A 27,840-nucleotide genomic window follows, 5' to 3' on the forward strand; every position below is an offset into this window, starting at 1 on the left:
AAGAAAATTCGGTAGATCATATACGGGATACTGGACGTACACGTACCCCCGCCCCATTCTCCAGCCACAAACAGGGCTACAGGACCGAGTTACTTAACCAAAAGAAACCCGACCGTTTCACCGGCGCCCGGACGGTCTAACCTATTTGATTCAAACGAACGGACTCGATGGCTTCCCGCGGGCAACGCTAACGGCAGATCACGGGTCCATGTAGAAACTTTCCGTGCTATATACATATATATACGCCGACTAAGTTTTGTGATATTATTATTATTATATATATTTTTAATTTAGATCTTTAAATTATTTTTTATCCTCCCGAGCGGGATTGGAAGGATTCTTCCGATCTGTTGTACTTCGACGGCGTGGAAAGCCAAGGGAGGAAAGAAAACAAGAAGAGAAAACGAAAAGGAGGACAGAAGATAGAGAAAGCGAGCGAAGGAAAGCTAAAGATTCCGCCACTGGTCGGCGGATGCGATGGTTCTTTGGCGGGATTCGGGCGTCGTGTGATCCGTTGGAGCTCGGATCGCGCTCACGATGTGGTTTTCTTTCTGGCGATCCAGAAATCGTTTCTCTCTGGAAGAGCTCCGGTATGTCGTCACCCTCTTCTCTTTAGGGTTTCTAAGTTTTCCAACATCTTATCCGGGTATGCCTGAGTCGGAACTTGTTGTTAATTTCGTGCTGTTTGGTCTAGAATCTTTTAACCTTGAAAGAATTGGGTCTTTTTCTTTGCGGTTCGTTTTAAAAGACTTCTCGAGTCTCTGCTTCACCCAAATATGGTGGTTTGTATGTATTTTAGGGAACGAAATCCAAGAAAGGTGAAATCTTGATGGCTAAAACAGGTGTTTTAGACTAACCACAATCTTTATGCATGCTGTTTGGTCCAGAATCTCTTAACCTTGAGAGAATTGGGTGTTTCCGTTACAGTTCGTTTTAATTGTTCCAAACTCATTCGTCTGGTCCTTGCTTGATACGGTGGGTTGGATGTATGCGTTTTAGGAAAAAAGTTACAAAAAAGGTGAAATCTTGACGGCAAAAAGAGGAGTTTTAGACCAACTGCAATACGTATTTGTGCTGTTTCGCCTAGAATCTCTTAACGTTGAAAGGATTGGCTGTTTTCTGTAAGTTTCATCTTAATTGTTGCAAAGTTGTTCGTCTGATTTCTTATTCACTGGAATGCGGTGGACTGTATTTTAGGAAAAAAATCCAAGAAAGGTAAAATCTTGAAGGCTAGAATAAGAGGTTTAAACTGTATAGATTTTAGAATCTTTCTTTATGCTGTCTGATCCGGAATCTCTAAATTTTAGAAGGATTGGGTGTTTCCTTACGGTTTTAATTGTAAAACTAGTTCTTCTGATTTTCCATCTTCATTGGAACATGGTGGGTTTTATGTTTTTTAGCACCCCTCCCCTCCCCCCGAAAAAAGAGAGGGGAAATCTTGACGGCTAAATAAGACATTTAGACAACTTCGAACTTTATTTATCCTTTTCTGGGGATTAATCTCAGAAAGTGTTCAGACAACAATGAAAATAGCTAACCATTAACTAGTCAATTGATTCTTCTGCAGATAAAAAGGAAAGAAAAAGAACAGGAAGAAAAATAGAATTTGGGTCATGCTATTCTATGTGTAGAGGGTCGTCTTTGCATTTGTTCAGAGTAAGCTCGAAGAAGGAATGGGCGGCTCTCAGGCTTTAGAAAATCTCACCATGGTGATATCTCAGACTACCCTCTTTAGCATCTGGGATAGCGTAGCCTTAAGAAGGCACCACCTCCATTTCTGCGGGGTTCCCATTTCAATGAAGAGGCATATTTGAACTTATTAAGTATTTGCACGTGTACAGATGCCAAGTTAGATTGATACAAGAACCATAAGTAGATCTTGAGAAGAGGATTGGAAAATAAGAATTATTCCATTGCAGTTAAGCTCTAAGTTAGTGCCATAATGGAGGGCTTGGATTTGTTCTGTAGGGTTGGAAAGAGGAGGGAGGCTTCCAAGATGACCTGTAGAACTGGTATCGAAGAATGTGAAGATTCTTGATTAATAAAGATTTCAGATCTCTCTGAGAAAGATGCTGTTAAAACCTGAAACTACATGCATAGTACAAACTTATTCATTGAGGAATGGTTATTTTATGTAAATAGTTGGATTTAGATTGGACTGGTTTTGGATCGTTTCATGCAAAACTTTCTAGCGTTAGTAGGCCCTGGAAAATTTGTGCTGCAACCAGCAAGTTGTGAACCTTTTTTAGTGGGTGATGGCAGTGGTTGCAGAAGGTTTGTGATTTCAGCCTTCAGCCTTGGAGAGCTTTGAACTGCTCCAACCCTGATAAATTTTTGGTCAAGGACAATGTTTATGTTTTTGCTTTCTGAAAAAACAAATTCACAGTTTTGGATTTATGGTAGACTAGTTTTGAATGATTTGACCCAAAATTTCGAGATTGCCGATAGGCTCTAAAGATTTTCTACTGGATGGTAAGCTGTAAACTTTTCTTTTTCTTCTCTCTGCCCCCCTCCCCACTCCGTCTCTCTCTTTGGCAAAATAACTTTTTGAGTGGTGCATGATAATGGTTTTGTTAGCAATATATTATCCAAATAAACAAATAAATCTATAAATGCAATTAATAGAAACTTTTAAAAGGAATAATATATATATATATATATATATATATATATATATATCATTCGGCATCCAAATAATATATGTCAAGTGGAAGTGCAGTGATGTATGCAGCTGAGGCATCCTAACAGACCGAGAGATTTGAACCTTGTTCCTATACGACTTGATCAATTCGATCAGGCATTCGCTATCTATTTTCATTGTTCAACTGTTTGACAACATGAAAAAACCAAAAGCTCTGCCCTCCCCCTTTATCTATCCAAGGGATGGAAGGGCAGAGGCCTTTGGTGTCCCTTCTAGTCAAGAATTGGGGCCCCACAATCACTAGCCAATATGCTTTTCTCTCATGCCTTTCTTCATTCATGGTTCGATATTCTGGTGTCCTAGGCGTAGAGGAACCACATCAATCCATCCCGAACTTGGTGGTTAAACTCTACTGCGGTGACGATACTGTAGGGGAGGTCTTGCAGAAAAATAGCTCGACGCCAGAATGATAAAAAGCTTAACACCTCTTATTTGACTTTTTAAATATTTTTAAATAGGAAAATAGCTCCCCCCCACAAATTCTCTGGTACTCTTGAGCTTATAAGCATGGAGTTAACCATATCCATTAAAGTCCTATTCTTCCTTTCTGCTACTCCATTTGATTGAGGAGAATATGGTGCAGTCACTTCATGAATGATTCCATGATCTTCACAAAATTGAGTTATATTATTGGATGTATATTCACCTCCCCGATCTGATCTAAGAATTTTAATTTTCTTTTCCTGTTGGTTCTTAGCTTCGATCTTAAAAATCTTAAATTTGCTGAGCACCTCATTCTTGGTTTTAATTAGGTAGATGTAACAAAATTTGGATAGATCATCTATGAAGGTCACAAAGTATCTGTTACCTCCTCTAAAAGTTTTGCCTGAGTCACAAACATCACTATGGATCAACTCTAATAGATCCGAATCTCTATTAACAGATTTAAAAGGCTTCCTAGGGAGTTTTGCTTCTACACAAATTTAACATTTCTCATGGTTCTTAAGATCACTTTTTGGTATTAGATTGAGGTTCATAAGTTGCTTAATTGAATTATAATTTACATGACCTAATCTACCATGCCAAATAGAAGGAGGTTCTATATTCATAATCAAAAGATTTTCATTCATTGAAGGAGATATTACATTCAACTTAAACAATCCTTCACTTAGGAATCCTTTTCTAATAAATATTATACCATGAGAAATTACAACCTTATTGGACTCAAAAACAAGACGAAAGCCTTGCTGGACAAGTAAGGAACTACTAATGAGGTTTCTCCTAACAACTGGAACATGTTGGACGCCGTGCAGGGACAGGACTTTTCCAGAGGTAAGCTTTAAGTCCACACGTCCTACTCCTAGCACACGTGCCTCCGAGCTGTTTGCCATGATCACAGCTCCTCCACTTGAGATCTGATAAGAAGAAAACCAGGAGCGATCCGAACAAATATGAATACCAGCTCCGGTATCAATCCACCAATCAAGTGCTTGTAAAGTCATGTTAACTTCAGGAGTGAAGAAAACAGACCTGAAAGCTGTCTCAGAGGAGCTAGCGCCGGAAGTCACCATGTTGACTTGAGCACTGGTTGTGTGTGGATCCTTCTTCTTAGATTGAAGAGGTGCAGTCTTTTTATAGAAGCACTGGGGAGACAAATGGTTGGTCCGACCACACATATAACAGAAACGAGCACCACCTTCCTCTTTCTTCTTCTTCTGCTCATGGGATTGAATAGGTTTCCCATTGTAGTGGTGGTTAGGGTTTCTAGGGTTGTAGGGTTTCTTTTTGAAGTTCTTATGGAAGGGTCGGTTCTAATTTTTCTTAGGAGGGGCCTCCACATTATATGCATTATTCTTGGGTCCAGTAGAGGTATTACTCGTGAGCCTGTTCTGCTCTTCAATCCTAATGGAGTCTAAGACTTGGGTTAGGGTGAGAACTCCTTGGGTATGGCTCAGGGTCTTAGCAAAATCAGACTAGAAAGTAGGTAGTTTATCTATCAGACAGGCTACCTGGAATGATTCATCCAAATTGGTTCCATTAGCCCTAAGCTGGTGGATCAGGGTTTCAAAATCATGGATTTGGTCATTCATAGGCTTTGAGTGCACCATCCTAAAATTATTGAAGTCGGAGGCCTCGAACCTCTTTACCCCAGCATCATCAAGACTATATTTGCTATCTAGGATGTCCCAGAGTTCTTTGGCACTCTTGGCTGTGTAATAGATATCATACAGCCTCTCAGAAAGAGCACCTAGGATTCTATGGATACAATGATAATCTATCTCATCAGGTGTCCTAGAGGGTGTGCTAGTGGAGGCAGAAGGTTCAGTGTTGGAAGAGGTTGAGTTTTGATGAGTAGCATATCGTGAAGTAGTTGGGTTGGACCTGTTATCAACTTCAGTAGTACTTTCACCTATAGCTGAGATCAACCCCAATGTGGTGAGCCAGAACCGCACTTGGTTCTGTCACCTTCTAAAGTTATGGCCATCAAATTTTTCAGGTTTGGCGCTAAGGTGGTCACTAGTATTTGAGGCCATAGGATCAGACAAAAAAAACCTGAATGAAGGCAAAAAATCTATGTCAAAAGATTGCACTAATATTTATATTGAACTTTGGATATTTAATTGATATATCCAAAAAACTAATAGCCAGATCAACTTCAGATTGGTGGTGGAGTACTAGGCTCACTTAAGTACCAGCCTTTTTTAGGCACGTATGCCTTTTTGACAAGCTTTTCTTTGATACTATTAGTTAGTGGATATAGTCACTAGAAATCACACAGATTCAATTTTTAGAAAAATCTAAGTGCAAACTTAAATTTGTTATTATGGATTAACTAATTTTTGAATTTTTCGTTTGAATTTTTTGAATTAGTAACAATTGATTACTAAATTTAATACTAGCAATTATTGTAATTGAAATCTAATTTGTCAATTCAATGAATTATATATATTAGAATTGATTTATTTCCTTATTAGAATAATTGATTACTAATTTAGTGCCAACAAATTAATTATTGTAATTGAGATCTAAAATGTCAATTCTATGAATTAAATTGTTATGTATTAACCAATTTTCAAATTTTTCGTTTGAATGGGATATGAAAATTACTCTTTGAGAAGTCCAAATGGAGGTATAATAAACCTCTTGGAGGTTAAGCAAATTATTACCTTTTTAGAATAATTGATAATTAATTTTTATGATAGCAAAACAATTATTTTAATTAAAATCTAATATGTCACAATTGTAATAAAGGATTTAATGAATTATATATTACTAACAAAAAATAAATAAATACTTTTTTGGATTGTTAGCAATATATTATCCAAATAAACAAATAAATCTATAAATGCAATTAATAGAAACTTTTAAAAGGAATAATATATATATCATCCGGAATCCAAATAATTCTATTTTAATGCAAAATAAATCTATGCTAGCACAAAATAAATCTATGCATTTAATAAATTTATATCATAAAATTTCAAATCCTATAGATCTACTAATATTAAATTAAAAATAAAGGTAAAAGAAAGTAGCCTGATTGAAGGCAGGTCGAAGCGCGTAGATGCTGTCCCAAAGAAGTATTTGCCCCCACGTACGGGTCTTCCGGCAATCCTCCTCTGAGATACGATAATCCTACAACTTCTTCTTCGGCACGTCTCAGAAGAAGTCAAAGCGAACCCGATCGGACTTGTAGATCCAGCGAAGAACGAAAGTAAAAGAATAAAATAAAATAAAAAAAGAGCAAGAATAAAAATCACAAGTGGCTAGGAGGAGGAAGAACTTTTCTCCAGAATTTCTCCAATATTTTTTTCTAATTTTTCGTGTTTAGAAATAGATGAAATTGAGGGGTATATATAGGGGTATGTGATCAGGGGCAAAATGGTAATTTTGTGGACGCGTCCGTGGTAATCAAGCTGCTAGCGAAACGTCAACGGGCGTTTCGCTGATTTTAAACGCGCAAATCCGCTGGCGTTTCCTTGTTCTCAAACGCGCACATGCATGACCGTCCAATTAGAGCCACGAGGCGTGTGGTCCCCAGCTCAAATCCAAATAATCCGATTTTAAACGCGTAAACCCGCTGGCGTTTCCTTTTTCTCAAACGCGCATGCGGCCCGAGATTTGGCCGTGTGCGCATTTAAGTTTTTCCCAACAGGTTTAACATTTGATAGTTCCTATCTCTGTGGTAATGCAAAGACTTGAACTTCTCCTACCCAGCCCAAGAATTAAGCATGCAACTCAAATTACTGGAACTGTCTTTGACCAGATTGTTGTCTGAAAGCTAGTTACTTCATCAAAAGGCATCGTTAAACTTTGTCGATCGTTACAATGACAAAGTAGTACATACTTACAAGCATGGTCTGTTGTGCCGGTACCGGGTACCAGACCGGTTGCTCGGCGGCATAGGTTGATAGGGGCTCGCGCCGCGCCGTGCTGGACTTATACCGACATAGTAGAGGAGGCGGGGAGAGGGCGAACAAGAGAGAGAAAAAGAGAGAGATGGGGGAGAGAGAGAGAGGGAGAGAGGAGGGTGGTGGAGGCCGACGGAGGGCTATCGGAGGCTGGCGCCCGGGCAGGAGGCAACCTAGCCAGATGCTTTCTAGTGGCATAGAAAATCTGTTTTAGATCCCGAATCTACTGCCTTAGGAAGGAGGAATTTCCTTGCCTTGTAATGAGCAAGAATCGACTGACCTTGCTATCTACGAGACAAGAAGAGGCCGTAGCTGGATCCCCTGTTTCATTGTCGATTTTACTTAAAACTTGCAAAATTAAAAAGTGGCCGGATCCTATTTCAAACGAAACAGGGGATCTGGCGCCTGCCTCCGCCTCCTGCTTGGGCGCCTGCCTCCGCCACCCTTCTCTCTCTCTCCCTCCCTCTCTCGCTCGCTCTCTATTTCTCTTTCCCTCTCCTTCTCCCTCTCCGGCAACGGATTTTGTTTTCATTATTGGAATCGTCCCGGTCTGCAACCGGGATGGCTCGGTACAACCAAAACCGCTCGATTCGGGATGGTTCCATAGACCATGATTACAAGTGCCATTCTTTCTGAAAAAACATTCTTCAAGATCACGAAGAAATGATGAAGTCTGAAGGTTATGTGTTTGAACTACATCAGTTGTTGTACCAAAGGGATGGATCGTGGTTTGCTGTGCGGGTACTAGGTACCAGACCGATTGTCCGGCGGCACGGGTCTGCGTCGGGCCGTGCTGGGCCTGCACCGAGACAGTAGAGGAGGCGGGGGAGAGGGCGAACGAGAGAGAGGAAAAGAGAGGGGGAGAAAAGGAGGAAGGCTGGCGAAGGCCGGTTTTCAGGCAACAGGCTGAGGCCATTGCCGTTCTTCTGTTTCGTTCAAAATAGGGGTTCGACCGCTAAAATTTTTTAGAATTTTTAAGTGAAGTCGGCATTACAGAGGCCACGACTGTTCTCCTGTTTCATTCGAAACAGGGGTCCGACCACGACCTCTGTTTGCTGCCCGGGAGCTAGCCTCCGATGGAGTTCGAAACAAGGGGACGGCCGCGGCCTCCGCATGCTGCCCGGGAGCCGGCCTCCCTCCCTCCCTCACTCTTCCTCTCCTGCTCGCTCTTTTTTTTCTGTCTTTCTTTCTCCTTCTTCCTCTTTGGCAACGGATTTCGTTTCCGTTGCCAGAATCCTTCCGGTCGGCCGTCGGAACGACTCGATATGACCGGAACCGCTCGGTTCGGGGCAATTCCACCAACCCTGGGATGGACGAACTCAACATCATAACTTTGAATTGATCCTTATTGGCTTTCTCAATGACTCGGAAGATATTCATGACTACAACATGAATAAAAATGTGAAATTATGCCGAGCATCAACTATTGCTATAAAATTGGGATTTAGAATCATTATGCAGTAAAATTTATAATGGGGGAAACTTCTTGTAACTTGTTAATAGAAGATCCATAATCTATGAAGAATTTGCTAAGACAACTTCAAAAATTTGAAGAAAAACTACGATTAAGAGGACTGTAAGATAGAAGTTCAAATGTAGGTTTTCTTATTTTGTTGCTATACATATAACAACATTATGTAGTCATAGTAAATACCGGGGTCCGGTACTTCTTAGAAAATCAATTGTTTTTTCGAATAAAGTAAGTCTAATTTTGGTGACCTTTCTAGTGTTTTAAATCACTATCACATCATGTGGAAGTTTGTTGATGATGAATCATGATATGATGGAAGGATGTTATCAAGGCATCATCTTCATCTACGGCTGGATCTCCCTGAAATTTCTGGAGACCTAACCTGCATGGCCTCTCCTTGTTTCACCAAGTGAAGAAAAGCTGAACTCTAATGATCCTACCAACTCATGCATTGGCTAAGGTATTGCCATGCTTCAAACACCGCTAGGCTGCTTGATATGGAGTTGCACTTCTTTAGTTTGCTTCCATAGTCTTGACAACCGTGCGATATGTCTGGATATGCTCATGTTAGTGCGATATTGTACTATAAGAACAGCTACTCAATTGTGTGGCCATTTGCCATGCTGATATCCTTTGATAAATGGACCACATTGAGCTTATTTACTGGATGTTGTTGTACAATTTTTGTACACATATTTATGGATTGCTTAGCTGGCTCTGATCCCTTGAGTTAAAACATGCAAACATTTCTTCTCAATTTTAAATTTAGTGCCCAAACACGTAATGATTACTATGCATGTTTTGTTGCTGTAAACCCTACATGCCAATATTCTTTTCTTGATGTAATTGATCAGTAATTGCTAGCACTTCCATAACAGAGCACATTACCTTTCTTTCCTTCTATTATCAAACTTCCATTAAATAACCTATATCAAGCCAATGCAGATATCTAACGGATCAGCTGCAGAAGGTTCAAATCGTGAATGAAGTTAACAAGGTGAATGATCCCTCGACATGATTTCTATTTTCTGAGCTTTGTCTATGGATCTTTAAATTTCCAATGATCTTTTGTGAAGGATTTTGTAATTGAAGCATTGAGATCAATTGCGGAACTAGTGACATATGGCGATCAGCATGATCCATCATTTTTTGAGTAAGTTCTTTAAGCTGCCTTAGTTCTTGTTTTTCTAGAACATCTATTTATCACAACATGCTGCCCGTTTTTTCAGATTCTTCATGGAGAAACAGATAATGGGTGAATTTGTACGCATATTGAGGATTAGTAGACCAAACAAAGTTGCACTTCAGTTGCTACAGACGATGAGCATTATGATCCAGAATCTAAGAAGTGAACATGCGATTTGTAAGTGTAATAAATGGTCAACTGCCACTATCAACAGGCAGAGATAGTAGTCACTATTCTATAATTTTTGTATGTGATATGGTTCTCATGTATGATGCAGACTATATTTTCAGTAATGAACACATTAACTCCCTCATAACAAATTCCTTTGACTTTCAAAATGAAGAGCTTCTATCATACTACATATCCTTTCTAAGGTATGTCCATGCCTTTGTCAATTCATCATGTTCCTTAATACTAGTATTGATTTATGATGTCCACACACACCCGCACCCACACCAAAAAATAAAATAAAATAAAAGTTTATGTCATTTAGTTGCTCATGGATTTTCGTTTGTTTTGGTCTCTTGAAGGGCTGTAAGTGGAAAGCTGAACAAGAATACAATCTCATTGCTTGTGAAGACTCAAAATGTACGAACCTGACATCCTGTTGTCTGATCACTTAGAGTGCCATCATATTACTGTCTTCCAATTTTTATTATCAAGTTGTTAAATCTTGTTTTTTTACTTTAGAAACAGCATAAAATTTAATTAAAAAAATCAGTATAGCTTGTAAGACACATGTTCATGCATACATTAATACCCATAAGACACATAAGACAGGAATGTGATATAAATATGTGTATATGACAAACATGATATTTTCTGTATGCTGAAATTTGTACATTATGCTTTACTCCTGGAATTAGTCTAGTGATCAAACATGATAGGTCAGCTAATTGTAGGAATAAGCTTGTGCTTTCTAGGAGTATGACATTCAAATATGAGGTTGGCAACCTGTGCTATTGAGTGATTGTGAGACAGGATGCTTAAAGTGCTTATGGAATATTGATGGACCTGTATCTACCTGATTGACAATTGTCAACCCTCTTACGAATGCTTCCTTATCATGCAATCATGCTTGAGATTTGTATTAGAAAAGCCGGATCAATTTAAGAGTAGCTGTAGTTTTGAGGTGCTAAGCGAGGACCTTGTTGAGAGATGTTTGATTTTGTTCCATGGAGGAATGCATCCATCGAAGATTGTAAGAACATATCTTGGATATGCAATTTGATGCAGATAATTGTTGCCAAGCTAGCTTGTTGGGAAGAGAAAGTAATTTATCTTCTTTGTGTAGTCCATTCACGTCTTTGTTGCTGGTAGGCTTTGAAGGATGGTGTGTTGAAAGTAGATACTTGTCATCGTTTTTGAGGGTTTTCTAGAGTAAGCTAGTCTTTAATAGGTGTGTGTCTTGGTGGGGTCATGATATATGAAAATCCTCCTAAATAATGACAAAGCTTTGGAAACACAGATACAATCTTTTTGAAAAAGTGGCAAACTATTTGTAGAGTCAACTAAATCATTTTGTGTACACTATTTGGTGGTTTGCGAACAGAACATGGACAATATGTGTTATTCGTGAATCTCTCAAATAAATTGCGAGTCAAATGTTTGGCACTAAGTTTTATTACAAAGCCACTTTGCCACTCATGGAAGGGTGGATGCAGTTAGGTCTCGCGAAGCATGAAAAATAAACTAAGGATGAGAGGATGCAATAGGGCCTAATTCTCAGGAGGTGGAAACATAATGAAATAAGGAGATCTCCACAAATATGTGGCTAAGATGTGTTTGCACAAAATATTGTAATATCATCAAAAGAGAAACAAAATAGATTGGCCCAAACTCCAATGTTTTAGTGTCCCAATGGTATTAAAATATATATGATTTGAAAAATTTTCCCTCTCAACTTCTTTTCTCCCCCTTTTATACATCCCTCTTTTATACATCTAAAATTTCAGCTCCCTCTACCTTTTTTTGGATTTGAACATCGTAAATCTTTACCTTTAAATCTCTTTTCTTGATCTGAGTAAAGCCTAACAATTTAAAATTTTGGACATACTTGAAGACATATGATCTGAGTGAAGCCTAACAATTTAAAATTTTGGACATACTCGAAGACATATATTAAGTGTGAAAATTTATGTCTGTTATTTTTTATACATAAAAGATAAAACTGATTTTTCTATATTTAATTTAAAATTTTGAACATCCTTGAAGACATGCAAATATATAAAGTAAGAGAATTTATGCTTCTATCATTTTTATAAATAAATAATTATGCTTTGATATTTTTTTAACAATAAATCCCCTAATTTCTTCCAAACTTCTCCTGAATTTGCTCTTTTCCAAATTCTGCAATTTTCTAACTTGCCAAATTGTTGTTGAATGCCTAACTTGTCACTATGTTTGAAAGTAAATGTCTCTTAGGAGGATGAAACCACTGCAATATTCCCCAAGATTTGCGCAATGAGGCTTTGTAGTTCGGTATTCTGTTGCTTCTTGAAGTGAATCATGCTTTCAAGTGATAGAAGAAAAATGACCATTCCTTCCTAAAATTTAGATTAATATGCCTGATGCCTATTTTAGTTAAAATCATACCATACTTGCTGGGAATTGGCTTTGAATGGAATATATTATTAAAAAAAAGGATACCAAGCCTTGTCAGGGTTGTTGCAAAAATGCATAATGATATTCCAAAGAAACCTTTCTTTTTCTTTTTCCCCTTTCGAATTCGACTACTTTGGATAGATTTCTAGTGATGAATTGATATTTTATACACATTTGGTCAGTATTTGTATTTTATCTTAAACATCAAACACTGTTAGCCTTTTTAAACTGGCTTTCTGTTTCCTAAAAAGTCATTGTACACATAATATACCATATTATCATTAAAAACATAGTACCACATCAGCAATTTTAAAACACAACATAAAATTAACAAAACATTGTTACAATAAACAAGTCTTAAAAGAAAAGTGTGGTCCATAGATATACGTTTGTCAACATGCATTGCTACATATTTACATTTATCATGATATATGATTGATATTCTCTTATACAAACAGATTCTTGTTTATGCTAGGCTGATGCATATCAATTGTTGGCCCGTCGAGATATGAATCATATGTTAAGCCAGTAAGTTTGGGAATTGATGTTAATGGCTATTAGATATGGAAAAAAAAGGATTTTGGAAATTTGACCGAGATTACAACCGGGTGCATGCTATTTTGAGGCTACACTCGAGTCCTGTAGCTTTTGGTTTGTACACTTTCGTACATAAAGGTGACTTTTTTATGTTTTATTTGAAACACACCCTTTGATTTGTTTGGCATCTTTGCTTGAGTCTTCATATTTTTGATGTGCAGTAGATGTAGGAAGGACAAAGTTTAATGTCATAGGAATTTGATCGAGCTGTCATGGTTGTGTTCAACAAACTCTTGATGGTGCTACCGAAAGGATAAGGGCTTGAATTTTATGGATGTGATTATGCTTATATGTAGCACACTTTGGGATGAATCCATGTTACGGTGGGGTGGGGGTAGTTGTAGGGGAGGGATGTGGCTCCCTCGAAATCTGAGAATTTCCACTTTGCAGGACATGTCTTTGCAGGTCCCACTGTTATTTCAACCCCAAGAAACCCCCCCCCCCCCACCAAGAAAAAAAAAAAAAGCACATGCACCGCCACCGCTGCCTGGCCTATTTCAAACTCTCCAACATAGGCCTTATCTCTTGTAGAGATGAGAGTTTGGATTCCTGAGCAGGACTCATATAGATGTTTGGTTTGAATAAATATGAATGCTACTAAGTAATGTGGCTGGTCTCTTGGTTAGTTTTCCACTTCTTTTGATGGCCCATTTCCCCTAATTTCTAGGTCTTGGTGAAGCTCTAACTAGAAAACTGAATAAAATATATGTTAATTTTTATAATATAATGATATGAAAAACAATCAAAAGCATGCAGAGTCTTTCGCACTCAAGAATTTGTGTTGTATCTCCTTATTCAGAGCCAAATTCTTGAAATTCTATGCTAGAGTCATTGATAGTGCTGTGGCAAAGTGTACCATCTCTTCTTTTTGTTCAAATCTACACTTTTTTGCAAAATGTTGGTCGTATCTCCTGTAAGTCCTTTTTATCTTTTTTAAATATTTTCTGAAAATGTCAAGTTTCTAGTATGTGGATGTTAAGATATGCGTATTATTTTATTGTCACTCATATATTAGTAAATTAGATTTCTATGTTGTTAGGCATTGGTTTAAACTTTATGTGAGTTGCTAACATGTTAAAGACTATAGCCTAACAAATAACAATCATCTTTTTGCTTTGTCCACCCCCTTCCTCCTCCTACTCCTTCTCTCCAACGCACCCATCCACATGCAGAATTCCTAGCTATGCTCCTGAAGGCATTTGGCTCTTACAGATGGGGCTTGAGCTTGTTTAGGCAGGGATATAAGAGCCCATTCGAAGTTGTAACATGGATTTAAAAAAGCTTTAATTGGGGAGTTAGGTCATTACTAGAAACATCGTTGAGTACGAAAAGTTGTGATATAGATCACTCCTTGTGGTTTATCACAGTCATAATTTATGGACTTCACTACATGCATGATTGGTAGCTCCACTGCATGCATAACTGGCAGTTCCGTTAGGCCACTGGACGTGTGTGTCATTTTTCTCTTCTGGGGATAGTTTTTCAGGATTATGGTTTTGGTTCATTCAGTAATGAGCATGGATATTTGAGTGACCATCCGGCTTCATGAAAACAAGAAGTTTTAACCATGCATTTATATAATGTCTTCTACTGTGCTGGATAGATGTTGAACATGTGTTTTCCTTTTTTTTTTTAATTTAGTTAATTTCTTTTTTCCTGCGTTCAGGAGGAGGTAATTTCCTTTCCACTCTATGTTGAGGCCATACGGTTTGCTTTCCATGAAGAAAGTATGGTCCGTATTGCAGTTCGTGCCTTGACCCTTAATGTCTATCATGGTAAGTTGGTAAGGTCTCATTTGTTGTTAATATTCTTTTTTTAACTTTTCCGTTTCTTCTGCATAATGATCCCATATCTAATTGTTTCCCTTTTGTTTACTGATTCCTGTTGCAGTTGGAGATGAATGTGTTAACAGATATGTTTCACGCACCCCATTATCAGATTATTTTTCGAATATGGTTAGATCTTTCTGGAAGCAATGTGCCAACCTGGATGAATTGGTCTCTCAAGTGGTTAGGTGAGATTAGGGCTATTAATTTATTAGAAGTGTCAAGAAAATTTTATGCTTGTGTATTGAATGACCATTTTCATTAATAAAATCACACAGCCTAAAGATAACACTTGCATGAACTGAAAACTTTTATATCTCTAGTAACTTTTGATCTCGTGCACTCTCTCTCCCACTTTTGTGAACATGCCAGTTTGCTCTCTGTATTCTCTGAGAATGGATCATTTGCACCACTTCCAGCTCCTCTCCCCCACCTCTCAGTTTCTCCGTTTTCTCTGAAGAAACCTTTTTTTGGTCAGTCAACAGCTCCTTCTGAAACAGATCATCTCATTTACTTCTCTCACTTCATCTTCGTCAATCAACTACTTCCTTTACCTTTAACTTCCTCTGCCTTCAGTCACCAGTATACTGCCTCTGCCATCTCCCACTTCCGTTCTAGCTTCGCAGTTTTTGTCTACCCCTCCTGGAACATCTGTGTCACCCAGTCATCCCTGTTTCATCCTCAATTTTAGCAGATGGACAAAAATCTGTTGCGCTGAAAATCGTGTGGTGGATGGATGAGGAGGTGAGGTTGGGATATGTGAAAAGGCTGTGACGGAGGAAAGAGAAGTTGGCAGCTGTAAAGGAAAGTCTTATGTTCGCCAATCATTTGCTCTTACTATTGTATATTTGATAGGATTTAGTGGCTTCCATCTCTTTCATTCAACGAACACAGATTTGTGCGCACACAAAAAAATATTTTGAAGAGGGATAATTTTTTGTTCATATTGGGTCCTGTTGTTCATAATATATTCTGTTCATTATGTCTTGAAACTAATATTACCTTCTGGGACAGGAACACAGACTCGTCTGATTCAGCCTCCTGCATTCTTGCTGCTGTGGATGAAATCGAGGACAACTTATACTATTTTAGTGATATTATATCAGCTGGGGTTCCTGATCTTGGAAGATTGATAACTGATAACATGCTGCACCTTTTGGTTTTTCCACTGCTTCTGCCCTCACTGGAAAAGCAAAGTAGTGTAAGTGCTACTAATTTACCTCCAGCAGTCAAGTTACATCAGTCCTATAGGAAGTGTCTGCTCAATGATTTACTTTGATAGTTTGTTCCTTTGCTGCTCCAGGGTGCACAAATAGGCATCACCACCTCCTTATATTTACTTTGCTGTATCTTACATATTTTCAAAAGCAAGGAATTGGCAAGTGTTATTGCTGCCACACTTTTCTACCCGCCAGAGGTTTTTGTTACGAAATTTGTGTCGTCGTCCAATGGTTATGCCCCTGAGCATAGAGTCTCTAAAGCACTCCAGCAGCATGATCCTTATTCTCTTGGTGCTCAAGAAAATACAGAAGACTCAGGAGTTTCTATGCTAGATTCTTCTGGTTCTGCTCAATATTTTTTGCCAAATAATTGCCCCTCACGAAATATTTGTGGTTTGCAGTGTACCTTGAGGTAACTTCATTGATCAGATTGCATCTTCAATTATGATTAATCGTGAACAAACTTTTAAGTCATTTTCTATAGGCATTCAATTTTTTTGTCCAAACTTTTGTGATGGTAAGATATCATTATTAAGAATAAGTAATGTACTCAATGATAAAAGAAGAAACATCAAAGTGGAAGTGGTCCAATACATTCATTTCTTTGCTAAGTCATTAGCAAATTTAAGAACATGAAGCAAATTTCTTTGCTAAGTCATTAGCAAAGTAAAAAGTTTTCGAATATTTGCATCTATAATCGCTAAATGCACAGAATTCCGAACTTCTCTGCACTTCCCTTCTATCCTAGTGATAGCATTATATAATCACCTCCAAAATCTGGCTTTCAAGCTTCCTTGGAATGAGTCATCGGTCCACTTGTTCTGCATTTTTCTTCAACTTTTGTTATCAATTGGACAGGATATAAGCAACACAGTTCCACATCCATTATTCATTAACCCCAGTTACATGTCTTTTAATTTGAAACCAAACTTCAAATGTTGTTCTTTATGGATGTGGATTTTTTATCACTCAATGAAAGCTTTTATCAGGCTCACAGCAGGTTTCTTTTGGATTATTCTCTATTTTTTCTTCCATTTCTCATTAGAAATATGACAAAATATTCTCTTTGAAGTATGGAGAATTAAATATTTTCTTCCTTACATGTTTTCTTGCTTTGCGAATGGCTATTTAAATACTAATCACTCATATGCAGTGGCAAAGAAGTCAGTAGCTCACAGATTTTCAATTTCTATAGGTCTACTTATTTTGATAATACCCGCTTGGAAACTGTTGCAAGCGGAACATTTTGTTTATAAAATTATCTTCTACGGTCTTCCCTGTTCTTGATTGTAATACCTATCCTTTAAACCAATCCTTTTTTCCATAAACTCCAGAGTACTATAGCAGGGATCATCTAGCCATTTCGGTTGTGATATCTAGGCCACCTTTTGTTGTTGTCTTTTTGTAGCTTTCTATTTTACTGTTCCAATGACATTCACATCATTTTGTAGGATACCTTCTTGTATCCTTTTCTCTTATGTTCACTTCTTTCTTATCTTAGTTTATCCATTGTCAAGGGTATAAGGCTCTGGAGACATAAGATTCAAATGAAAATGTAGGGAGAAATTAAACTTTGAAATCAACTTCGCCATGTGGATTTCACAATCCTTTATTGCTATTTGAAATGATGAAAGAGAAGGGTTAAATATCTTATTATTGCCATTTGATATTCTAAGTGAAAATCAAGGAGTGAATGTGGAGCAGATGTACTATCTACCTACAGAAGTTATTCTTAGTAAGATACCACAATAGGGTAGAATAGTGGCTCAATATATTTATGCTATCATGTACAGCCTCCTACAATATAGAACGATGCATAAGAAGAAAACACATTAAATATGACCTTACAGCCATTTGCTACTCAAAACAATAAAAAAGGGATCCACCATTAGATGTGGATATACTTTTTCGTTCATAGTTGTTGGAGGCATGATTAGCTAGAATTTGCATATCCGAGAATTATTTGGGGCCTTATTGAAAACATGGGAGCCTGGTAAAGGGATCTTTTGAATACCACACACAGTCTTTCTTCCCCAAATATGCTCCTTGTAGCTACATGGTAAAGGGGTCTTATGAATACTACACAGTCAATCTTTCTTCCCCAAATATGCTCCTTGTACCTAGTTATTTGTTCATGTGCTAGACATACGAGTATACAACTGAGTTCCTTCATTGGTGTAGTGGTTGTTTGCTTGTTTTGGATCAGTCACTGAACTACCGTTGGTATGTTTTCTAGGAGTTGTGAGTATAAATAATTCTGTTCTAAATTCCTTTGGTCATCATAGAATCTAAAGTTTTGAGCTAGCCTATGACGTCTAGTTTTTTCAGCTGCGTCTGCTTACGATTTCTGCCTTTGACAATAGTCATTCGGGACACAACTAGAATTACTTCTCATGCCATTTCCTGCCTTTCCTGATCTTATAGTCATCTTTGTACATTCCAGGGAGGTTTTGCTATCATATGTCACTGGTGGAAATGATTTACAAGTTTTGGGTTCTTTGAGTTTTCTAGCGACTTTGCTGCAAACAAAAGGTCAACTTCAAACTGCTTCATTTATTTTGTTGTGCTGCTTAGCTATCTTGATGCATTATTTATTGACATCTATGCCATAATCTAAAGAACTAGATGAATCAATGCTAGATGGACTTGGAATTCTTCCTCAAAGAAAGCAACACAAAAAGCTCTTGCTAGTAAGTGTTCTTGATCTTTCCTTGCAGCTTCTCTTGTTTCTTGAATTTTTATTTTTATCTGAGACTCAGTTGGTTAGATGGTATCTTACCAGAAGTTCATAGATCATATTCAGCTTGAGCTACTGAGTTGTTACACTAATGAAACCAAGGTTTCATGTATCAATGTCAGTATGGGTGCTGGTCACCAGCTGGCATGACATGGCACATGCCATGTTAACACACTTAGCATGTGCCAAGCCATGCCGAAACAAAAAAAATATTATAAGAGATAATTTCAAGAAAATATTTTTTAAATTAAAATATTAAACATAATTTAATGGGTGCCATGGCCCCCATGTTCTGGTGTCTGTACTTACCGGGGGTGCTGCATGCTGGCTGGCATGGGCCAGCCCTTAAAGCATTGAATTAGACATAGAAGTCACAAAATATTCCACACAGCATGAAAGATTTCTCCATCTTACATTAAGCATGTCCTGCTTTAGAAACTTCAAAAGCGAAGCTTAATTGTCAGATGTTGTGACTTGCTGTCTCGAGCTGATGCATTCCTTTTGATGAGTTCTGTTTTTTTGTTTTTGATAACTGAACTTACGAAGCATGGACATGGATGTGGGAAATGGATACAACACCATATGGATATGCTGAGAAGGCAACTCTTGGAAAAGTAGGAAATGATATGGCTATGATGCGGCTAGACACACACATGTAAAATATCATCCATAAAGCACAGTAGGTTGTTAATGAGATATTTTGTACTTACTACTATAGCATCAAAATCCATAGAATCTATCATTTACTCATTTAAAACCATAGACAATAATCCGTACCTATACGATGTGTCGATTTTGCAAACTCCAAAATTAGCAATACATTGTTAAAACGTCCACACTCATTAAAAAAGGGGGGGGGGGGGGGGGGGGGGGAAGAAAGAAAGAAAAGAAGAAAGAAAATAATGGCCTCTCTCTCATTGTTGGAGGCATTGAGAAGTTCTTGGGTGTATCCAAGAAGTATCCAAAGCCTTATTTTAATTTTAAAGATTAGGAAACATAAGCATCCTACAAAAGTCCTTGGACTGTCGAACAAGTATCGGTATCCAATACACATAGATACAGGCGGGGCTTACAATTCGAAGTATCTGTGCTTCCTATATGAAAATGGACTAGACAAGTAGGCTTTCTTTTTTAAAAAAAAGCATATAAAGGACAATTGCTGTCCATCAGAATTTAAAATTTTGGCTTTTCCTTTATATATCTAAAGCTTGAAGTGTCTTCATTAAAACCAAAAATATCTGCAATCTTTTTTCAGTGATGATTATGATGAAAATTCATCATTATAATGAACTGATGTCATACCATTGCCATCTGTTATGTTTGTATTTGGGCATGTGGCAGGATTCCATCTAACTTTATGAACCTATCACATATTTGTCAAGAAAAGTCTATTGTTTCTTGTAATGAAAACACACTCCTTATTTCTGAAGAAACAAAAATAACTTTGCTTTCCAATGCCATTTTATCTTATTATTTTCTTCAAAGTCACAATTGTCTCTATGACATTTGTGGTTTGCCTGCAGCAAGCTTTAGTAGGAGAGGACTCGGGTGAGGAGCAGCTCTTTTCTTTGGAGAACAGTATGATGAAGGATAGCGTCAGTACTGAACTTGATAGATACCTGCACAAACTTGTGGTATTCATGCTGTCTTTATGCAAATTCCTCTTGCTTCTCCTTTCTCTTATATTATTTCTGGTTGCAGTGCAGTCTCATCAGATTCTGTCAGTGTCTTATTCAGTCTCCCCAAGTTCCTTTATGATTTTCAATGACTCGTAGATTTTGCTAATGAATTTCTTCTACTCTCTACGGATGAGCCCATATTTTTCTTCCACTATCTTCCATGGTAGACAGTCAGGTTGCTTGAGTTGATAAACTTATCACTTGTTGTCAATATTGAAATTGTTTTGGTCGAGCAAGGATAATAATATCTTGCGGTAACACCTCCAATAGTTGAGGTACTATTAGAATGATCCGAAAACCCCAAATCCAGGCTTAATACACAAGGGGCTAGATCACTATTTCTCTGCTAGCAGAGAGAGGTATTATTACAACCTCAATTTAGACCACCAAAAAAGAAATATTAAATCAAATTATCTTTGTCACAATGTAATTACAAGATTACTGTGTATGTTTTGTTAATTGATGCATTGTGGTTTGAAAACATGCTCATGCCTCTACCAGGCTCTGAGATACCTGTCAATTAAGAATTACATTCTCTCTGCTGCATTATTTCATTTTGGGCCTGACCTGTGTTTAGAGTTTAATTAAGCTTGTTTTGTATTTCTTTTATAGGATCACTTTGGGCTATTGAATCATCACACAGAATGGAGGATTAACTCTGAACTAAACAGATCTCAGGTCTACTTGTTGTGCTTTCTTGACTCTTGCTTTTATTTGGTTTTTCCAACAATGATTTCAATTTTGGGAAGCTGTTCGGATGATCTCAAATCAGAAAAAGGAATAGAAAACGAAACTGAAAATTTCACTTCTGTTTTTAGAAAAATCATACTTAAGTACCTAATATGTGATTGAAGTTTATTTGATTTTTATTTTTTTATTTTTTTCATTAATGATCAATCTGCAATGCATTGGGTTAAAGTTGTGCTTGTCTTGGAACTACAGGTTCATCTGTTTGATTCTCCCCTTTTCTTTTCCTCCCCTTTCTATAATTCTATTATCTTTTTGAACTAAACAGCATATCATTACAGAGTAAAATGTATGTCTGGAACTTTGGAATGCACCATTTACATAATGGTTATTTATGTTCTGTAGGTGCTCGATGCATTAGTCAGTCTTTTCTGCAGGTCTGATGTATCTGCAGATATACTATGGGCTGGTGGTTGGCTTTTACGGCAGCTACTTCCACATGGGGAGGAAGAATTCACTTCTCTTCATCTTAAACGACTAAAGGTAAACTCCTAATGAGTTGTTTTGCTTTTTTTTGTGTGTGTGTGTGTTTTCACTTGTATGTTTTGGATCATCACTCAGCTAAGAGTTAATCCCAAACAAGTTGAGGTCGGCTACATGAATTCTTCTCCTCCATTCTGCTCTGTTTAGGGATACATGCTTTTGGATCATTGTTGATGCTAAATCTTGATGGGATTTAACCACATTTGCATCTATTTTTACATGAACAAAAAGAGTTTCGCATTTTATGCCATCTGAGAAAATGCTAATAGAGTAAATTAGGAAGCTTTTTCAGTTTCCGCTGACTTGTAAAGTGCTAAATATTTCTTTCATCCATCTATGACGATGAATGATATTGCTGCCATGTCATAAAGTTTTACTGCAACTATTTATTATCTTATCAATTTATACGCTACTTCCACTTACAATCTACATTTGTCAGCTGCTTTTAATTACATATGCAGGAGTAAGTCTAACATGTTAATGGCTTCGTAAGGTGAACAACCTAGATGAGCTCACGTGGTTACTTTTTGGCAAGCTGCAAAATTTTGGCAGCAACCTTCTTTGCAAGTGATGTTCTATTAAATCAAGTAGACTAAAATAGCAGATAGATGGGCCTGTTCGATGAAACAAAAGTAAGACCAATCAATATCTAGGTGGCAAAATCCATCCACATGATGCTTGGGAAAGTGACGAATAGCCAAGAGCTTGGTATTATTTTGCATACTCCATCAGGTTGGAAAAGGAAACACGGTTAGAGCTAGACGGTACTATACGCTAAATTCCCATAAGCTGCTTGGAGTGGTAAGAGAGGAGTTATTCCATGCCACAAGATAAATGCTCTGACTAGGTGGGTGCCTTCTGCTGGATTTATCTAGATAGGTGGTTAATTGTCAAATTTGATGATGTAGTTGATCCAAAAACTAGGAGAGCTGGAGGTTGGTTAGGTGATTTGCAGTTAGTTCCGTGAAATGCAGCTTACTGGAGAGAAGTACTTCATCCTTCTGATTGGTTCTCCTAGTTGAATTAAGGATGCTTGGTAGGGCTTAAAATATGCTTTACAATGTTGCATGTATCTATATTGTGGATTTTAGGTTTCCAGTGGTCTGCTTTATTGGGGAGCTATAAAGGTTGACAATTTCTATATTTTGATATGAGTGCATCACTAGAGTTAGAAGGGGTTACGAGTTCTAAATGTTGAAATAACCCAAGTAACCGGCATGTTGGATGTCCATGGAAAACTTCATGCTTGCGCGACTTGGCAAATGAATTTTCTTAGTGGCCCGACCAAACTTGTTAAGTAAGATGAAAATATGATAGTAATGAATGGAGGAGAATGTAAACCTGAGATGGGGAGGCGGGACTGTGGGAGAATGTAATGTTAGGGTTTAACCTCACACATATAGTGAGATAATAAATAAACATGCCATGAAATGGGTTTCGACCGACTTTGATCATGAAAGGATTGATGCCAGGAAATTGTGATTTGTTTCTTTACTTTTGATATAAATTTTAGGGTTTTTTGTAACATTTTTTATTTTTTTAAAAACTATGAGAACTATTTTATTGTAAATTACTTAATTATATTGGTACTCTCATGCTGGAATAACTATGCACAAAGATGAAGATAGCAAACCCATTTTCCCAACTTGTGAACCTCTTCAGTATTCAAGTGGAAGCAGCAAAGTATAAACTTTCATTTAGTTGCTATCCATTTGCTGACTTCACATGCCAACCTCTTTATGTCCATTTACGCTCATATAGAAGTATTACATGCAAATTTTTGTATTATATCTGACATGGAACAATTTCTGGTTCAGTTGTACATGCTTACACATTCATAATATCAAAAGCTTGCTGTATACAGGATTCACACAAGTACTCCACTGCTAGTCTTTTGTCAGAAACTAAAGGAAGGTGGTGCGATCTGCTTGTAACTGTCCTTAATGATGAATGGAAGAATTGCAAGAGAGGTACCTTTGAATCTTGCTGGGCATTATTGACAGATGCATGCTTACGTTGATTTGGCTAATGCTTGGTCTTCATAACTTTGAAATCAGCAATTGAGGCTTCGTTACTGCCAAAAAACCCAAAATCCATACTTCTGCCATCCAAAACATTCTCTTCTGGAGGTTAGATCTATAAGTCATTTGTGTTTGCTTTGGATTATGGATTACATTCTTTCCTGATAGCCAGGTGTGCTTGACAATTTATTTCAAAGAGAATGCTTACCATGATGGATCTTAATATCAGCTTGATAGTATTCCAGGTGAATCCTCTTTTACTGCTGGTGAAAGAATGTGTGAGATGGTCAAGGTTGGTCACTTTTTATTTTTCTATTTATTGGTGGGCACTTTTTATTTGGAGACCTTTTATCCCCTTCTCAGTGGTGAGAGAAAGCAACATCTAAAGTCCTACAGCATACTGTTTTCTAATGAAATATTATCTTTTAATATTAGCTTTTTGAATTTTTCTTTTTATTACCCATGGAGTCACAGATCCCGCGCAAAAGTTTTTTTTTTTTGGGTTCTATGTAGCATGCTAGAGAAATCACAATCATCCATGCTTCCTTGCATGTGCATCGTATGTGCCACAGAGTGGTTGGTATAGCCCATGAGAGCAAGTACATTAAAGACTTTATTTTTACACCATTGTGAATGTATGGGTGTGAGGGGGATCCTTAGCACAAAGGTATGGTTGCTCCACTATGACCTGGATGTCATGGGTTCGAAACATGGAAATAACCTCTTCACATGCAAGGGTAAAGTACATACATTTGATTCTCTTTGGACCCGTAAAGGTGGGTGCCTCGTGCATTGGGCCGCTCTTTTTTATGAATGTATGGGTGTGTGCATGCACATGCTCATATTTTTATGGGTAGGTGTTGGAGCTTAGAGTCATGGTTTGGTAAGTACATGCAAACAACTGTTCATGCCACTGTTACCAAACTGAGAAACAGGGCGAGAAAGGAGCCTGGAAACATTGCAGTTGTCAACGTCGTAGTTAGTAATCCAACAGTAGCAGGGCATGAATAAGTAAATGAGAGCAAAATCTGATCAAACATTTCTGGATGAAGTCCTCAAGTAGTTACGATGTCAACATATTTACATCAGCTTCTTCCTATCCCATTTGTTCAAGGTTGGGTATAGTCCACACACAGAATAAGGAAGAATCTTAGTTGCGCACTTCCATAAACATTAGCTGCCACTGATGGTTGGCCTTCTGGGGCGTGGGCTTTGTTGGAAAATGGCTGGCTGGTAAGAAATTAAAGGCGGGAAGACCTTTTGATAGAAAGAAAAAAGAAAGGGTGTTAAATTACAATTATAATGGCAAAAGACCTCTATAAAATGGAAAATGTAACATGTTAGTGGCATACTGGTCGCTGTAATTTGGCAAGGTGGATTATCTCCCAGATTTAAGCATCTTTGTGGGTACAATTGTTCATAATATGCAAACATGTACTTGCGGTCTCTTTTTGATGCATGTGGTATCAGTGATTCCAGTAATAATATTTTCAGGTGTTTGTACTTCAACGCCAGCTTCTAGTTTTCTCATTTGGAGGAGCTTTAGCTGACCTATCCCCTGTACATTCTCCCATGGATTCTCCTGTATCTTCCCAAGTAAAAACTGATGTTCTAGCACCAAAACCTGGCTGTGAAATTAACTTAGGTAAGCTATATGATTACTTTGCGTTTCATTTCACATTCTTCTTAAAATTGGTATTACTAGTATGAAGTTACCTTTAGCATAGGTTGTCCGTATGTTAAATTTTATGCCAACTTCTTGAACCATAACCCTTGTCTTTCCTTTTTTTGTTGATAATTGCAGTCAATGCAGTACCATGTAGAATAGCATTTGAGAGAGGGAAAGAACGCCACTTTTGCTTTTTAGCACTTTCAAGGGGAACATCTGGGTGGATCCTCCTTGCAGAAGAATTACCACTCAAGCAGCAACATGGAATTGTTCGTGTCACAGCACCCTTGGCCGGCTCTGATGTATGTATGTTTATGATGTTAATTACGAACTCTGATCTGGTTTTCCCATGTCTTATCTGAAAATCCGCTGTCCTATCAGCTTGCGTTTTTCAGTCCATCTAGATTAGCCTAGGCATAAGCTTTTGAAATGACTCTCGTGAAGGAGCACCCAGACACAATCTTCCAGACTGCCTTTCTTTTGTGATTCTTACTTTATTGACTCGCTATTTGATTTTCCCCCTAATTTTGTTAAGACCTTGTAATTTGGGTAGAGTTTATTAGAACTTGGTGTGACACTAATCATTATGTACATAATGAATGTTAAGGATTTTCCTGTGCTTCTAATTGAGAACATAGAAAGCGCCGCCTCACTGATGGGCTGCATTCCTTAATTTCTGCAGTGAAGTAGCTTATTCTCGTCCAAGCAGTGGCCTAATTTTGTTTACTTCAAATTTCAACAATTCCATCTCTTGGTTCTGCTCGGTTCATGTTTTAAAATTTTTCAAAATACTGTCCTCTCCGCGATCTGTATTCTTGTAGCTGATTTCTTGTACAAGCAGTGGCACTATTTTGTTTACTTCAAATATCGAAAATTTCCTCACTCTTGGTTCTGCTCAATTCATGTTTTTAAATTTTTCAAAATACTGTCCTCACTGTGATCTGTATTCTTGCATGACCTTCGTTTTCAGTTTTGACAAGACTTTCCTCCCAATTTGCCCAAATGATTCCTTAAGCCTTGAAGGCCGAAGGGATCAAAGAAGCTGACACTTACTCTGAAAAAGGAACAAAAACAAAAGCATTCACTCCACAAAATTCGAAGTATTGAAGTTCAAATTCCTCAAAAAACTGTGCAGAAGTACAATATAGGATTTGGTCAAGTGAACACAGTTTCTTGTTATCTTTTGATGCCTTGCATGATTCTACAAGAGGTGTCATAATTCATTATCCCTTTGCCAACTGAAGAAATAATGTTGGATGATCCAACATATGCAAAAGCTGGTAGGGGTTAGAAAATTAATTATTAACCCATTATCTACTTAAAGGTCTCATGCTACAAAATCCACCTATCCATCATTTAACTTAACAAGCAACAAATCATGATACTGTTTTTCTCGCACCAATAATTGCCTACGTAACCTAGGAGCCATAACCATTATAAGGTTCACTTTCATTAACTCTTGTTGCATTGACAATTAAAATAACTTTGGAAACTATACTGTAGGATGAACTCTTGAACAAGCATCAAGCCAGAATGTAATTTCAGTGTCATGACAACCACAATTCAGATATCCCTTTGAGTGAAATTCTCTGAGCACAATCCTACTACCTGGATTTATAGTTAATTAGTCGACTTTTTATTTTTGGGTTATGCTCCAGCAACCTCCCAACTTACGATATGAATTATGCTGTCTAGGTACTGCTCTCACTAGTGTCTGCATACAAGTTATTAACTTTGGTAGGATGCTTCCTGACAAATGCTGCCCCTTTGTTTGCTCCCTTTAAAACAAGTATGCTTAATGTTGAAAGATCTTTCTGTTGAGATGAAATATGCAGAAGCATGGTCTTCTTTGGGGGCCTTTTCAAATAAAGTTTTTTGACTAAGAGATAGTAAATAGTGAAAATCTTCTGACTTGTTTCTTGTTTTCATTATACATCAGCCCAGGATAGATGAAAAGCATTCAAAGTGGTTGCATCTACGCATTCGCCCATCAACTTTACCCTTTTTGGACCCTGCAAAGTATGATGCCTTCAGTAAAGGGAAGTCAAAGATTTTAGTTGATGGGAGATGGACGCTAGCTTTCAGGGATGAGCAAGCTTGCAAGACAGCTGAGTCTATGATAATTGAAGGGATAAATCTGCTATGCAGAGAAGTGGAGGAGAGACTGAAGCCATTGCTTGAACTTGATATACCTGGACATGCCCCAGAACCTTGTACTCCTCTGAAGGCACCAACAGCAGAAGTTGGTTAATGATTCTTTGTAGGTGCCAAGTGGCGGAATTGTAAAATAACAGCAGCTTTTCAGCGTGGAGAGTCGTGCCTGGCATCCTGTACGGGTACTCACTAACATGAGTATAATATCGGCAGTGTAGTTCTCCTAAGTGACCATTTTGACATGCAAAATGTAGAGTTTGAGCCATTTAAGTACGGCTCAATGCCATTCTTTGTACATTGGTTGTATTTTCTTTTTCTCTTCTGTAATCTATGTATGTTCCAATATTCATTCTTTCACCGGCCATAGAGCAAAAACATGCTGCATTCACTCTT

General features: G+C 37.7%; 1 protein-coding gene across 12 annotated transcripts; it reads left to right on the forward strand.

Moving 5' to 3' along the window:
* The first annotated feature begins 269 nt into the window (after positions 1 to 269).
* LOC103722618 (protein TRANSPARENT TESTA 9-like) lies at positions 270 to 27,840 on the forward strand. 12 transcript variants are annotated; one of them, XM_039127822.3, is made up of 22 exons: positions 478 to 590; positions 8,844 to 8,984; positions 9,470 to 9,521; positions 9,601 to 9,677; positions 9,754 to 9,887; positions 9,988 to 10,084; positions 10,241 to 10,298; positions 14,578 to 14,686; positions 14,802 to 14,925; positions 15,752 to 15,938; positions 16,041 to 16,369; positions 18,401 to 18,489; positions 18,577 to 18,647; positions 20,218 to 20,328; positions 20,986 to 21,051; positions 21,466 to 21,603; positions 23,468 to 23,573; positions 23,661 to 23,732; positions 23,870 to 23,916; positions 25,119 to 25,269; positions 25,429 to 25,595; positions 27,233 to 27,840. In XM_039127822.3, exons 2-22 carry the CDS (start codon positions 8,971 to 8,973, stop codon positions 27,542 to 27,544), a joined length of 2,511 nt encoding a protein of 836 aa, XP_038983750.3. In that variant the 5' UTR covers positions 478 to 590; positions 8,844 to 8,970; the 3' UTR covers positions 27,545 to 27,840. The 12 variants fall into 12 exon arrangements, 8 of the variants coding, with proteins under 8 accessions (XP_038983751.3, XP_038983748.3, XP_088563944.2 ...); XR_015971571.2 differs by lacking the exon at positions 8,844 to 8,984 and having other exon boundaries at positions 270 to 590; positions 23,862 to 23,916; XR_015971573.2 differs by lacking the exon at positions 8,844 to 8,984 and having other exon boundaries at positions 270 to 590; positions 18,598 to 18,647; positions 23,862 to 23,916.

Source organism: Phoenix dactylifera, chromosome 11, assembly GCF_051530095.1.
Source record: "Phoenix dactylifera cultivar Ajwa chromosome 11, Ajwa_hap1_PhDact_Kaust_v1.1, whole genome shotgun sequence".
NCBI lineage: Eukaryota > Viridiplantae > Streptophyta > Magnoliopsida > Arecales > Arecaceae > Phoenix > Phoenix dactylifera.